The sequence below is a fragment of the Balaenoptera acutorostrata genome, chromosome 7 (genome assembly GCF_949987535.1).
Source record: "Balaenoptera acutorostrata chromosome 7, mBalAcu1.1, whole genome shotgun sequence".
NCBI classification, from domain to species: domain Eukaryota; kingdom Metazoa; phylum Chordata; class Mammalia; order Artiodactyla; family Balaenopteridae; genus Balaenoptera; species Balaenoptera acutorostrata.
In genome coordinates, this window is record NC_080070.1 from 6,280,592 (window position 1) to 6,295,782 (window position 15,191).

Here is a 15,191-nt window from a genome sequence, read left to right on the forward strand (position 1 = left end):
GCGTGGGCTTCAGTAGTTGTGGCACATGGTCTCTAGAGCGCAGGCTCAGTAGTTGTGGCGCACAGGCTTAGTTGCTCTGCAGCATGTGGGATATTCCCAGACCACGGCTCGAACCAGGCGGATTCTTAACCACTGCACCACCAGGGAAGCCCCCTTATATTAATTTGTTAATTGCACAATGAAATGATAATATTTCAGATACAATAGGTTAAATAAAACGCATTATTAAAGATAATTTTTTTTTGCTTTCTTAACATGGCTACTTGAAAATTTAAATTTACACATGACTCACATGTGTAATTGGTGCTGAATTAGAGCAAATACTTTAATCGACGGGCAAGCAATCAGATGAAGGCAATGCTGGGTGCCTGTGTGACACACTCCTTGTGACCAGCTGTGGTCCAGGGTCTGCTCCAATCAGCTGGAACGTCAGACAAGTCCGGACCTGGCACCCCTCCCTGGGGCCTGCCAGGCTAAACCAACTTACCCCAAACTCTGCCCCGCCAGGTTCTCCCGTTCGCCCGCTCGGGTTCAGGGAGCATGACTGGGCAGCCACCGCTGCAGGTGCCACGAGGGACACTCCCTCCCTCCCCGAGTCCTCCCTGCAGCCCTGCGAAGGCCGGAGTCACTGTGAACACTTCCGAGGGGCCGGGGCTGGTCTAAAAGCTTTGCACGCGTTCACATACTTCATTGTCACACCTACACAATGAGATGGGTGCTTGTTAACCTCATATTAGCAACAAGGAGGCCAAGACACAGAAAGGTTATGGAACTTGCCCAACAAGGAAGCCAAGACACAGAAAGGTTACACCACTACTAAGTGTTAGGAATGTAAATCTAGGCAGCCTGGGTCCAGAGCCGGATTGTACTCACTACCCTGTACAGACTGTGACAGAGAAGGAATGACACCAGGCTCCATTCTACCACATCATCCAACCTAAAACAGTCTAGAAGAGTCTAGAAGCAATAACCAAGACGAGTGGGGCTTCAGAGGGACTGAGAGCCACCAAATCTTCACAGTGCTTCTTAGCAAAGGACCTTCATCTAGGGCCTGTTTAATCAAAAAAGTTCTCTGGGCAGGGAAGTGCATCTGCCCCTCCCTGGAAGAGACCACACACAGAGGAGGGGCCGGGAGCTCCCACCAGCAGCAGAGCAGGAGCCCCGAGTGGGGTCCAGCTCTCCCGGCCTCCCAGCCCTGCCGCACACACAGACCCACAGACACACACGGGGAGGCCACGACTGGGCTCGAATCCCACTCTACCAGCTTGGGCTCCAGGTTCGCAAGCCAACAAAGCATCAAATTAAAAGGCAAAAGAGAAAATGCTGTGGGCGGGTGCACCAACAGTGGCAAGGAGGGGTGCTGACAAACAAGAAAGAGAAAGAAAATACACACTATAAACAGGCACGAAAACAGCAAAGGCACATACATCCCTCTGGGACCATGTGCTGTGGGCTCACTCACCTCGGTGCCCAGGGCCCCGGGAGGGCCAGAGTGCCGCCAGAGAGACCAGGACCGCGGCTCCCCTCCAGCAAACAGCAATGTATGCCTGATCTATGTTTGCAGATTAAAACTGTCCTACACAGCGGCTTCCCTGGCGGTCCAGTGGTCAAGACGCTGCGCTTCCACTGTAGGGGGTGCGGGTTCGATCCCTGGTGGGGGAACTAAGATCCCACATACCGCACAGCCAAAAAAAAAACAAAAACAAAAACAAAACTATCTTACACTTATTAAGAAAAAGAGTAACAAACCACGAGGAAGATGAATAAAGGATATGAAGGGAATTCAACAAAATACAACAACCAAAAACATTATGTTTCATGTTGACTCTCACTAGTAATCAGATACACACAAGATCAAACAACAACAAAAATCATTTCATCATTTCTCTTCACCTTTCAAGTGGACAGGTTGGGGGCAGGGAACAGGCAGTCTCTGCCCCAGGGAAACGGGAAGGGCCTTCCTGCAGGGCAGTGTGGTGCACAGAGAAAGTCCCCAAAAGGTCGTGCGTGCCCGACGGCCCCACTGTTTTCTTCCACTTGGGAATTTGTCCAAAGGAAATAATCAGACAAGCGTGCAAAGATCTAGGTACCAGGAGACTTGGATCAACTGCACGCGGCCTCTCAGCTCACCGCGAGCACGCACGGGGTGCTCGCTCTGTGCCAGGCACCGCTGTCGGCACCTGCCGCGCCTCACCCCATCACACTGTCACTACCCCTCCTTCTCACCTGAGGAAACTCAGGTACAGAGGCGATGACCAGCTCCTGGAGGGCTCCCGGGCAGCGCGTGTCATATGCTGCGTACAAGAAGGCAGCCTCACAACCTCCCACTGAACGGAGTCTGGCCTCCCTGGACCAGGGACCCAAGACTGAGATGGTCCAAATGCTCGAGGGCGGGGGCACAGCGAGCTGTGCAGATGAAACCAGAACTGGGTTCTAGGAGAAGAGGCCGGGGGGATTGGGGGCGCCTTTATGACTTGCCCGAGTTCTCACAGCCAGTCGGCGGCAGAACAGGAATGAGAACCCAGGTATCCCAACTGCCCCGCAGGGAGCTGCCAGACGGGTGCATTAATGCAGACGCCTTTTTTGAAACTGTGACTCTGGTTCCCTTCTCCCAGTGGAGTATTTCCCACAGAAGTCCCACTTTCGCTGTGAAACGCCAAGAGTATCATCAATCATGCAGCAGTAGATAGTAGCTATATATAGGAGAGAAAGCAGATGGGAAAGACACCCGTCAGACAGACAGACAACAGCAGGTACCTCGGGGAGAGGTGGGGGGCACACACATTTCTTCGACTTCCTTTCCACATTTGAATGTGTTATAACCAGCATGCATTATTTTTGTCATTTAAACATATATTTAGGGGCTTCCCTGGTGGCACAGTGGTTAAGAATCCACCTGCCAATGCAGGGGACACGGGTTCGAGCCCTGGTCCGGGAAGATCCCACATGCCGCGGAGCAACTAAGCCCATGCGCCACAGCTGCTGAGCCTGAGCTCTACAGCCCGTGCGCCACAAGTACTGAAGCCCGCACGCCACAACTACTGAAGTCCACGCACCTAGAGCCCGTGCTCTGCAACAAGAGAAGCCACCGCAATGAGAAGCCCGCGCACCAGAACGAAGAGTAGCCCCCGCTCGCCGCAACTAGAGAAAGCCCACGCACAGCAACGAAGACCCAACGTAGCCAAAAATTAATTAATTAATTTTTTAAAAAATGAGTTATTAAAAAAAAATAAAATAAACATATACTTAAATTTTTTAAATGTTCAAATATCTTGGAGTGTTTCTTGATCAAGCATCTTTCTCCTACACACAACATCCATGCTGCTCATGGAAGGGAGAGCCCCCCTCCAAGAGCCACCATTCAGTTGGGGATTCAAGACACGCAGAAGAAAACTATGGCAGGAAAGAAGAGGTCTGGGTCACCCTTAAGTGATACTCTAAGAGCTTCCAGAAGTTCAACTCGAGGTCAAAACCTTGCCTGAGAGGCACCCAGAAGGGCTGGCTGGGTGTCCAGCCTGGCCCAGCAAAGCTCAGTCAGCCCATCCGTGTGAGGGGAAGAGCACCAGGCCTGGAGATGAAAAACCAGGCAGAGCCCCTGGCTGTGTCGCTCCTGCGTGGCCTTGGGAAGTGACTCCATCTCAGTCCTAGGAGATCTCATTTGCAAAATGGAGGTGATACCTGCATACCGGAGAAGACTGCAAAGGATTGCAGAGGCCTCGAGACCATCCCCAGCAGGCAGCTGAGGAATGTAAACTGGTGGAACACTGCACAGCCCATGGTCCCCATCCTCAAAGCAGGAGATCCCGGTCACCTCCCCTTCCCGCTTCCGTAAGCCTACAGCTCAGCTCCATGCGCCAAAATTAGCTGCCCCTCACCCCTGGCCTGCGTGGTGGAAGTTGGCTAGGCCTCAGGAGGAATGCTCTCCGGTTCAACTAATCTCGAGTTACCTGCATATTAAAAAGAGAATGGGGGGGCTTCCCTGGTGGCGCAGTGGTTGAGAATCTGCCTGCCAATGCAGGGGACACGGGTTCGAGCCCTGGTCTGGGAAGATCCCACATGCCGCGGAGCAACTGGGCCCGTGAGCCACAACTACTGAGCCTGAGCGTCTGGAGCCTCTGCTCCGCAACAAGAGAGGCCGCGATAGTGACAGGCCCGCGCACCGCGATGAAGAGTGGCCCCCACTCGCCGCAACTGGAGAAAGCCCTCACACAAAAACGAAGACCCAACACAGCCAAAAATAAACATAATAAATAAATAATAAATAAAAATTAAAAAAAAAAAAAAAAAAAAAAAGAGAATGGGGGCAAGCCAAAGGGTCCTGAGTGGGTGTTCAGGCGATGCTGAGCGGGGACACAGGAGTTCTCAGGGCCCCCGGGTCTGCCTCCCCCAGGCTAGGGCCTCCTTCCCCCTCCACTCCTGAGGTTCTGAGGCCAGAGGCCCGCTGACAGCTGCTAGGGAGGGCTCAGAGTCAAATGTACGGCGTGGGCACTAAGAGCTGATTAATCCACCTCTCCTGCCTGCTCTCCCTGAGGCCCCGCTCCCTCTGATCCAGCGGGCACTGCACAGAGAGTAAGTTCTCAAATGCAACCCGCTCTCAAACATGACCTGCCGGTTGGCTCCTGCTTCGACCCTCCCGTGACAGCCCATCTCCTGCAGGCTTAAGCGTCACCTCGTATGGTCTCCTGGATCAAGGTGAGGTGTAAATGAATTAATACAGGACAAAGCATTCAAATCTCCCGAACCAGGGTCCTCCTGCCTGTCCCCCCTAGACTCAATGCTCCAGGCATGCAGACCAGCCTGCTGTTCCTTGAACCCCGACCCTTGCCGCCTTTGCCAACCTGTTCCCTCTGCACGGAGCATCTCTCAGACCCTGCGCCTGGCACACACATTCAGTTAAAGAAATAAGTGGTAGAGGAAAGTTAGGGTATGTGCCAGCCACAGGGTGTTTCGGAGCAAGGACCGTCTTATCTATACGGTGCCTTCCACCTGGCAGAGAGCTGGAGCGCAGTGAAGGAGGCCTGAATGGGGGGCGGGGAGGCTGCATCTCGAGGCTGCCCAAGTTCCTGCGGGCTTGGGGTCTTGACAAGGCTTCCCTAGTCTCTCATCTTCGTCCTGCTTTTCTTAAAACCCGGCCTTTATTCCTGCCACTCCCAATTCCCCCTCTGGCACCTCCTATAGGCTGATCCATTCACCTTCAGGGTCCAGAGGGCTGGGTCAGCCCCTTCCCTCCCCTCCCGCTCTCCACTGTGCTAGATGCAACTGGACCACACAGTAGGAGCTAAATAAATGTATCTGGAACAAATGCGGCTTTCCCAGGCCACTGGCACCCACACCGATAGCCTCTTTTTCAGAATTCCTAGAGCTCTTTTGTGCAAAGTCCTAAATAACCAGTCCCCCACCAGGCACTCATTCCCCAAACCAGCTAATTACCAGAATGGGCCGGGGAAGTTACAAACGCAGATCCCTGGGCCCCCATCCCAAACCCACAGAATCAAATCCCTTGGAGGGAGCCTCAGAAATGCGTACTTGAGCAAGTCCCACAGGTGAGGATTACCAGCAGGTTGGGGAATGCCCACCCTGAGGAGCAGGCAGAAGGGAATCAGCTCAGGAGAGGGCTTCTCTGTCTCCGAAACGTACACAATTCTTCTCTCTGCCTCAGAGCGCTGTTGCTGGGATCTAGCCACAGCACACAGACAAAACAGGGGACAAACTCTAGAGCCCTGGGCAGGCCTGCGGGGAAGGATGTAGATGCTGAGGCTGCGCCCTCTGACCGCCCCGCCCACAGCTCCGGACCCCCTTCTCTCTTTAGCCTAATTTCGAACCAGACAGGAAAACCCGCACCTCTTTTCACCTGAGTCCTTTCAGAATGTTACCAAGTCCGGAGCCCACAGAGGCAGGCAGACCGTGCCTCTGTGAGTGAGGGCGGAACAGGCCAGCTGGGGCGCTGGCCGGTCCAAGGAATTTCACTGCTTAAAAACCCCTGGGGGAAAACCAAGGGCCACGGGAACAAGTCACCCAGTTGACAAAGCCGGGTTCCTGCCACAGCAGTAGCCTCCCAGGGCCACAGTCCGCTTCCATGCGGGCCTCCCCTCGGGCAGACCTCCCCAGGTTCACATCTACTCAGGGACAAGCCTGCCTTTCCAGGCCACCTGCTGGGACCCCAAGGGCTGCTTCTCCCAACACCTCATCCTGGCTTCCGGCTCACTGGCCCAGCATCCCTGTGTTCCGCGTGCCCAGACTGTCCCCCATCTGGAGCAAGGCCTGGTTCCTTCGTGTCCTCTTTCTAGGACACAGCCAGGACACCCGAGCAAGCCCCGGGAGCGCCCCTCCTTGCAGGTCCCTCGCTTCTCTGAGTCTCGGTGTCCCCACCAGGGAGGTGAGAGTGGCTCAAAGGCTCCGCACGCAGTGGCCTGTCTATCCCTCCGTCGCAGCTACTGGTGACATTCCGCTGTTCCTTAAGAACGAAGGGTGGACAGGTTTTCTCTTTTCTTGGCCTTTGGTGGGAAAAGGAACTCCCTCCCTCCAGATCCTGTCCTGAAACACAGGAAAGCTCAAAGTTCCTCTGCTTCTTCCTGCCCTGGCCGCGGGGTGAGAGGGGCTGAGAGAAGCAGAGAGAATACAGGAGGGCAAGGTGCCACCACGCTTCCTCAGTCCCAAACGCATCCTGACCGCATCTCCGCAGTCACCTTCAGGGCTCAAATGCACCCTTCACTAAAGTATTACTGAGTGAGGCTTCTTACACACTAGGAAAATGTCATCCCTTCCCCGTAAGAGGCTCACCCCTAGTAAACACAGGATCAGCCTCCCAGGCGCTGAACGTGTTTATATAACAGTCTCGACCCAGGTCCGCTGGGCCCTGGCAGGGGCCTCGGTCAGGCTCAGAGAGCGAGCAGGGAAACGCCCGCCAGAGAAGCTGCTGCCCTCCCTCCACTGAGAAAGAAGGTGCCGATGCTGCTTTGCAGGACAGCGGCAATATGGTTTGGCAGATGGGGAGAGGAAGGATATACGGCAGAAATTGGAGAAGGAGTTTTCTGGTTTTTTTTTTTTTTTTTTTTTTTGATGCCTGCCTACAGCAGAAAAGCTGGGGCGACAGGAGTGGGAAAGCAAGGGTGCGGTGGGTAATAAAGATGGGTTCCAAGAGAGAGGCTGGGAAGAAAAAGGGGAGAAGGAAAAAAGAGGTGGGAGGCCTTGCCAAGAAAGAGCAGGGAAGTAGGGACCAGGAGAGCTGGGAACGGATGTGTGAGGAGCAGCTGGGCCCTGGTGACAATGAAACATTGGGTCCCAGGATCCGCAATGGTGATACCAAGCTTCCAGGCTAAGCAGACAGAATGTGGGGTACTTCCAAACCGCAATGGGGAAGTTGGTCACGGGGGAGGGATCTAAGAGGGGAAATTCCGCCTATCATGTTGAATTCAAGATGGGGGTGAAAACCCAAGTGTGTCCCAGGAACTCCGGCCTTCACATCACGGAAGATGCCGGGCCAGAGACCTCCTGAGCTCGGGGGGGCGGGGGTACTGTTAAGGAAGCGGGAGTCAGATGTGGAATCTAGCCCAGTCCTGCCTCTCCCTGCTCTGGATGCCATTCTTCACCCCTCCTGGGGCTGTCCCACCCCCTCCAAAAGGGGCTGTGAAGGGTGGGGGAGGCATCTTGGTGCTGATCAGGAACTTACTTCCTCCGGGGAAACAGGGAAGCTGCAGGGAATGGCATTTCTCACCCCCCCCCTTCAGATCTAGGAGGAAATATTGGTCATCTCCTCTCTTTGGGGCCCCTGGCTCACACAAATGCCATCTCCTGGTCCCCAGCCACACCGATGATTCAGGCCATTTACTCAGATCCATGCTAATGAGTTTTTTTCTGTCACCTAATTAGTTCACAGTGAACTCAGCCTTGAGAGGAAAGAGATGCGATGCGAGAGAGCTGGGAAAAGGACAGAAAGAAGGCAGACGGGAATGCTACAAGAGCAGGACCCCAGCTCTAAATGGGGTCCCCTACCCCCAAAAGACCAACTATGCCTTCCTCAGCCATGGGGACCTCTGAAAGCAGAAACGGGGTGTTCAGGTGAAGGACCCCCCCCCAAGAGCCTCACACAATGAGAGAAAGATGGGAGTGCGGCCCTAACTGTGAGGCCCAAGTACTGGACAGGGCCCTGCCCACAACTCCAAGTCATCAGCAAAAGGCCTTGCACTCTGCCTGCATTTCCGAACCCACCACCTGCTGGTGGGCGTACCCCTGCAAATGGAGCCGGAGGAGGAAGCAGATGGCCCAGGACCAGGCCCATCTGCCCCACATGCGTTCAAAGGTCACCACGCCGCTGGGGTGCCTGCCGGTGCTGCCCGTCCCCACCACACCCGGGGTCGTGGTACATCTGCCAGCAGCGTGCACCCACTTCCTCTGCCCCTCAGTAGCCGAGGTCCAGGGCCCGAGAGCCTAGAGAAAGGAGCGCTGGGCAGCTCAGTGGCCCGGCGTTCTAGTCCCCGACGCCTGGCGCTGTGTCGCTGGAGGTCGGTCAGCGCCCACCAGCCCCGAGCCCGCCTCTCGAGCGGCTCCCTGGAGAGCAGCGGGGGGTGTCCGGCGCGCGGGGGACCCAGCGAAGGCGCCACTAGCCCTGCCGGAGCTTCCCACGCGGCCCCGGCGCCCAAGCCCCGCGCCAGGCCTGGCCCGCGCCCGCCGGGCCGCGGCAGCGTGGAGGGTGTGCGTCGGAAGAGCGAGCCTCGGCGAGCGCCACCCTCCGGGGCCCGCGGGCGCTGGGCCGGGGAATGCTGCCATCCACTAACGGGAGGCTCCGATCCACCGCTCCACCGCGGGCAGGGCCGGGACAGCGGCTGAGACGCCTCTCCGGCAGCGGCCCCACCTCCCGGCCCGCCGAGGCCCTCCGCCGCGCCCACCCTCCCCGGCCATGCCTGACCAGACCTGGCCCCTGGACCCCGGAACCTCTGCGGCTCCGAGCGCACCCGTCCCCGGAGCGACACCACCCTCACGCCCTGGAGCATTAAGATCAGAAAACCTGTCCCCTGGCACGGGACCTGCCCCCAGCCCCAAAGTGTCCCCGGACGAGAAATGGCGAAGCCTGGCCGCCGGCTATGCAGCGCCAGCGATCAGCAAACCGCGTGGCCCCGACCTCAGGCGCGAGAGGACCCCCAACGGCGAGAGCGTGGCCGGAACGGGCCAGCAAAGCCCCCGGCCGGCGCCGGAGAGGCCACCGCGCCCCAGCTCCCGCAGCCCCCGGCTCAGCTCACCCTCGATGGAAATGACGTGCTCCCGGATCTGGTTCTGCAGCGCCAGGTCCTCGATGCGCTCGATCAGGTCGTAGATGGCGTAGATATTGGGATGCACGGACTCGAAGCGCTGGATCTCGGCCCGGATGGCCGCCGAGTTGGAGAGCGCGAACTGCTGGGGAGGCCCGCCAGCCAGCTGCTGCGAGGGGCCGCCGCCGCCCCCGGCCCCCGGCCCTGCGCCGCCGAACTGACCGCCGCCCCCCGCGCCGCCGCCGCCGCCGCCGCCCCCCGGCGCCGCCAGGCTCGGCTGCTGCTGCGGGCTCTGCCCCCCGCCCGCCTGGAAGTTCATGGCTCCGGAGCCGCGGGGCCCGAGGCGGGCCCGGCCGGGTCCCTGGGCGGCGCGGCGGCGGCGGCGGCGGCGGGCGGGCGGGCTCGCGGGGCTGGCGGGGCCGGGACTACGGAGCCGGCGGCGCGGGGCTAGTGCATGGGGCCGGGGGCCGGGGGCCGAGGCCGGGAGGCGCCGCCGCGCACACTGTGGCCACCGCTGCCGGGCGCTTCCCGGCGCCGCGATCCCGCTGCCTGGGAGCAGCCTCCAGCGGCAACAACAACGGGACCGGGAGCGCGCGGCCCGGGCCCTCCCCCCGCGTCATGCGCACGCACCACCGCCCCCGCCGGCTCCGGCACACGCAGCCCGAGCCCCCCTCGCCGCCGCCCCCGCCCCCGCCCTTCCTGCGCGCGGGCCCCAGCGCCCCCGCCCCTCGCTCGCTCGCAGGCTCTGCAGCCTCCACCCCCGAGCCTAGCGCTCCAGCCCCAGCGACCGGGCCCCTCCCACCCAGCTTCGGCCCTTCCGCCTCTTCTCCAGCCCCCACCTACACCCGCCGCGAGGGCTACTCGCTTCGAGAGGACAGCTGCCCTGCCCCCCTCCCGGCCCCGGCTGTCGCTTTCGCCTCCTTGCGCTGGTCTGGGTGGGGTGTCCGATCTCTGGGCAGTGCCCGCACAGTGCCCTGCGCCCGAGGGTACTGATGAACGCGGCTGATTGGCCGAGGAGGGTTGCCAGGCCAGGCCCAGTTGCGCCTCCCTTACATCGCCCTGCCTTCAGTGCGGCACAGGCTCCCCTGTCCCAGGGCCCTGAGGTCAACCCTAGAGACCACGCCGACCCAGGGTTCTCTCTCAGGCCCTGCCTGGACTCTCCATTGCCGGCTGCAGCACATAGGCTGGAAATCTGGATTCCCGGATTCTATTTCCAGTTCTTCCTGAGGAAAGCTTCATCTGCGGGGCCCTTGGAAATGACACTTTAAACAACAACGTCCCCACTCTTATCTTCCAGCCTCTCCTAAAAGCCGCCCACTGCCGGACTGGGAGAGGACCAGTGAACACAGCTGGACCCCACTGAAAGGGGGAAGGAAGAAGAGAAAGGAATCAAATATTATGCCTTCTTTCCCACTCACCCCATTCAAGACACTCACCGGAGTCCACATGACTGTCTCAATTTTCTTTGTCCTCTCTGCCTTGTCTATACTGTGTTCCTGTCCACTCATGGGGCCAGGGAGTTCCCTCAACGTCCTAGTTCCTCTGCATCCCCATTGCTAAAGCTGTTTGCAGTTCTGCTAGCCACCCCCCCCCCAACTTTCCTAAACCCCATAAGAGGTGGCATTTGCAGAGCACTGGTCCCAGCCAATCAGCCTGCCAGGGCTACACCCCGCTGTCCTCTGGCACAGTCATCCTTTTTACATATCCTTCCATTTCCCAGGCCAAGCTGGGTCTTTTCCCAGCAAAAAGTTGCCCGCCATTCAGCTACCTACACAACTCTACCCCAGTACCAACCTAGTCACCATTCCTAAGTTTCTTGTACCTTCCAAAGAAGCTGGTGCAAGCTAATTAACACCGGGGGCCTCCCAAGCTCCTGAGGGATGTGGGTTCTACCTACCTGCTTGACCTTAAGAATGTCTTGCACCCTCTCTGGGCTTCATTTGCAAAATATAGTAGTTGAACAAATCACCTACCCTATGTTCTGTAAGTCTAAGAGCAATATCTAACATATCTTTTAGAAGCTTAATTAGAATTGACAGCAAGAAGTTGCACCAGGTACCTCCCAGTAGAGCTGTTGAGGGTAAAGAGTCCCTCAAAAATGTTGCCCCGGCAGCCAGCACATACCTGTTTTAGCACTGGTGGGCTACTTGTCTCCTTTATTAGTATATGAGCCACATGAGGGCAGGGATAGAGTCTGATTCACTGTACTCCCAGCATCTCACCCAGTGCCCAGCACATAGTATACATTTTAAAAATATTTCTAGAATAAATGAATAAGTGGGAAGGAAGGAACTGGAAATAAGTTAGTTCTGTATGTTATAAATCTAAACTGACTGTCCCAAGGCAACATTTGGAGTGCTTGCTCCCACAAGTAAGCATTTGCTATCAGAACACTAGGGTGCATTACTTTTAATCAAGACTGGTCTATACAATCTAGGATGTAAGATCTCTGTGCCTCTCTGTGGCTATAGGGGCCCAGAGGAAGGAGGGAAAACCCATGGAAATTAACTGGCCCGGGCCAGGCTGAGGCTCAACGTTCCCTGTACAGCAATACTCTAAGGACCTAATTTCTGAGCCCAGATTTGGGTGGAGGAAGTGTTCTAATATCAAGTGAACAAATATCTACTGTGTGACAGATCCCCTACATAGTTTTCACACTTGTTTAATAAAACACCTAATTTTTTCCTTACAATTGTCTTATGAGGTATGTTTTAAGAACGAAGAAATTTAGGTTCAAAGAGATTCAATAACGCACACAAGGTCATATAGTTGATAAGCACGGGATAAGGGATCAGCATTTGTGCCAGGTTCCAAAGTCCATGCTTCTTGCACAGTCTTACAGGGGCAAAGTGGAGAAGGGGACCAGGTAAATAAGGCAGCCCAAGCCGCGGTGGCCATTCCTTAAGATGGATATCCTCAGCCAGCCTGGTGGGGCAGCGCATGGATACTGGGCTGTGAGCTGAAGAGTCAATTTGGAGGGTCCAGGATGCCTTCCGGCGTCCACTCTGACGTAAGAGTAGGCCGGGGTAGGGACCACCTGAGCTCCCCAAAGGCTGCATCTCGAAACACCGGTGCTCTGACACGCTCCAGCTGACGTTGGTTTCTGGAGTGATACATGCCCTCGCTCCCGAGGGGGAGGGGGAGGATGCTGCTGCCGCCCAAACCTCTGCGGGCTAGCACAACCCCCAAACACGCCCCCACCAGCCCCTCAGCGATTTGCGGGCACTGAGACCAGGCAGCCGAGCCCCGCACGTGGGTCCGCAGGGCGGAGGGCAGGGACTGCTCACCGCGCCGGACTACAAGACCCACAATGCTCCGGGCTGCGGCGGCGGCGCAGCGGTAGCGGCAGTGGCAGCGGGGAAGGCGGGGGTGCCTTCAGGTGTCTGCGACCTCGCCACCTCCCGCCCGGAAGTACCCAAGGGTCCGCTATGGAGCCAGGCGGTGAGTCCCTGCGCCTTGACCGTACCCACCCCGCCGCCACCTCAGCTGGCCCCCGCTCGCCCCGCCCCGGGATCGCCCTCGCCCTCCCGCCACTCGGGGGTGGGTGTGGGGGGCGGGAAGATGGGAGGGGTGATAGAGGATCAGGGTGGGGAGGGCGAAGTCTCGGATTCCCGGCCGAGATCTGGGGTCCTGCAGCAGGCTGAGTTTGGAGAGGCTTCCAGAGGAGGCGCGGGGTCGGGCCGCCTCGGGGTGGGGTTTGAGGGCACCAGGAGGGGCCGAGTTGGGTGGGGGGTGGCAACTCTCGGAGGTTCCAGTTTGCTAAAGGGCGCAGTTTGACGTGGGGAAGCCTTGGGAAGCGGTCCCGCGCCGCGGGTCGGGGTTTGGGTAAATGGTAACCGGGCGGTGTGTGTGTGTGTGTGTGTGTGTGTGTGTGTGGAGAGACCTTTTTCTTCCCCCTTGGAGAAACTTCAGCGACGGAAGAGTAGATAAGCTTTGGGTGAAGTAGACGAAGGAGTAGATGAACTTTGGGATGACCTAGACTGAAAGAATAGGTAAGCTTTGGGGTGAAGTTTGGTGGAGGTTGAATTTAGGGGAGAGTTGCTTAGAAGGTCAAGGTCCTGACCTCGGAATAGGGTTTGGGTGAATTGGGCAGCTGGTTGAAGACCTGATCTCAGGTTACAAAAAATTAGGACTTGGGATTTGGTGATGGGAAGGGGTACGTGGGGCAAGTTTGGGGTAACTGGGTGTCAGAGCGATCCGTGTCCCACGGTGGGGCTCGGGTGTGCAGGCAGAGGTATGAGGACTGTGGGAGAGTTGTGGTGGGGTGGAGTCAGGAGCCCCCCCGAAGTTCAGAGGGTTCTTGGCGGGTGAGCCAGCCCCTCATGGGTTCTTTGTGCCTCTCCAGCTCGGTAGCGCAGCGGGCAAGGCAGGTGCCATGGCCCTGATCGAAGGGGTGGGTGATGAGGTGACCATCCTGTTCGCGGTGCTTGCCTGCCTTCTGGTGCTGGCTCTCGCCTGGGTCTCAACACACACTGCCGAGGGTGTTGATCCACTGCCCCAGCCATCAGGGACCCCAACACCGACACAGCCCAGCGAAGCCATGGCGGTCACCGACAGCATCAGGGGGGAGGCCCCAGGAGCTGAGACCCCCAGCCTGAGACACAGAGGTCAGGCTGCACAGCCAGAACCTGGCGTGGGGCTCCCAGCAACACCGCCACCTCCAGACTCCCCCCAGGAACCCCTAGTACTTCGGCTGAAATTCCTCAACGATTCAGAGCAGGTGGCCAGGGCCTGGCCCCATGACACCATTGGCTCCCTGAAAAGGTAAGCCGGGAAGAGAGGACAGGAATAAAGTGCTAAAGAGTGGGGTGGGAATGATCACAGACCTAGAAGGGCCACTGAGGATATCAATATCTGAGACTTATCCCTCCGTTTATAGATGAGGGAACTGAGGCCCCCAAATCACACACCGTATTGTTCCCCTGAAGCAGGAGGGGCCACCTTGGAGGCCCTGACTTGGGTGGTAGGTGGAGGACAGAGGTGAGGGTGGGAGAGTTATTCCGGGCAAGGGGCCAGGATTGCCTGAGACCTGCTCTATTACCCAGGTCCCTCTCTCCTCAGGACCCAATTTCCTGGCCGGGAACAGCACGTGCGACTCATCTACCAAGGGCAACTGTTAGGAGACGACACCCAGACCCTGGGCAGCCTTCACCTCCCTCCCAGCTGTGTGCTCCACTGCCACGTGTCCACTCGGGTGGGTCCCTCGCAGCCGCCGTGCCCGCCGGGGTCAGAGCCAGGCCCCTCCGGGCTGGAGGTAGGCAGCCTGCTGCTGCCCCTGCTGCTGCTACTGCTGCTGCTGCTCTGGTACTGCCAGATCCAGTACCGGCCCTTCTTTCCCCTGACCGCCACTCTGGGGCTGGCCGGCTTCACCCTGCTCCTCAGCCTCCTGGCCTTTGCCATGTACCGCCCGTAGTGCCTCCACGGGCTCTTGGCAGTGTTGCTGGCCCCTCCGGACCTTGCTCCCCACGACACGGTGGGAGTTGCTGTCTGCCCAGGCCTGCCTCTCCGACCTGCCTCTTCCCACTACCCTGGAGCCCAGCCCTGCGCCGCAGAGCACTCCAGGGGCCAGCGGAGGCCCCTCCTTGTGACCTCCACGGCTATGGGCCGCCCCCCGGGGCAGCTGGCCCTCAGCACCCACTAACAGTCGGCTCCTCCGGGTCAGACAGCTGCTGTCGCTGCCTTGGCCCTGGGCAGAGCCGGGCCACGCCCCTGGGCCCTTCTTAGTGTTCTGCCTGAGAATCCAGCCACCTCTAGTCCCTGACAGCTCCTTGGGCTGATTTAGGGACTCAAAGACTGTGAGGGGCTGGAGAAGGGGAGCTGGGAGGGGTGGAGGGGGTTCTCTGGAACATGTGCAGATTAAATAACTGTGAAGTTTTCACCCTTGGTGTGTGTCTGCGTGTGCGGGCCGGGGGGCCGGGGAGCTCTTGCCCACTGGGAGAGAAGGCA

The 15,191-nt window shown here is 58.2% G+C and overlaps 2 protein-coding genes across 11 annotated transcripts in view; one reads left to right on the top strand and one right to left on the bottom strand.

Annotated features, from left to right (window-relative positions):
- AGAP3 (ArfGAP with GTPase domain, ankyrin repeat and PH domain 3) overlaps positions 1-9,906 on the bottom strand; it is a 60,345-nt gene extending 50,439 nt beyond the window's left edge. For 2 of the 6 annotated variants that reach the window (XM_057550549.1, XM_057550552.1), the window contains exon 1: positions 9,237-9,904. In XM_057550549.1, coding sequence (XP_057406532.1) covers positions 9,237-9,564 — 328 coding nt within the window. In that variant the 5' untranslated portion in view covers positions 9,565-9,904. Of the gene's footprint in view, positions 1-9,236 lie in introns of all 6 variants that reach the window. The other 4 variants (XM_057550550.1, XM_057550551.1, XM_057550554.1 and 1 more) reach the window with 4 other exon arrangements.
- Positions 9,907-12,546: 2,640 nt separating this feature from the next.
- Positions 12,547-15,092, top strand: TMUB1 (transmembrane and ubiquitin like domain containing 1). Of its 5 annotated transcripts, none has more exons than XM_007165402.3 (4): positions 12,574-12,686; positions 13,149-13,237; positions 13,591-14,009; positions 14,307-15,092. In XM_007165402.3, exons 3-4 carry the CDS (start codon positions 13,621-13,623, stop codon positions 14,656-14,658), a joined length of 741 nt encoding a protein of 246 aa, XP_007165464.2. In that variant the 5' UTR covers positions 12,574-12,686; positions 13,149-13,237; positions 13,591-13,620; the 3' UTR covers positions 14,659-15,092. The 5 variants fall into 5 exon arrangements, with proteins under 5 accessions (XP_007165462.2, XP_007165464.2, XP_007165463.2 ...); XM_007165401.3 differs by having other exon boundaries at positions 12,580-12,686; positions 13,125-13,237; XM_007165400.3 differs by lacking the exon at positions 13,149-13,237 and having other exon boundaries at positions 12,547-12,686.
- Positions 15,093-15,191: the final 99 nt, after the last annotated feature.

Bases quoted from the DNA above. Each gene is read 5' to 3' on its own strand.
- TMUB1 (XM_007165400.3), top strand. From the start codon at position 13,621: ATGGCCCTGATCGAAGGGGTGGGTGATGAGGTGACCATCCTGTTCGCG. The intron at 14,010-14,306 runs GTAAGCCGGGAA...CTCTCTCCTCAG, and splicing joins ACCATTGGCTCCCTGAAAAG to GACCCAATTTCCTGGCCGGG.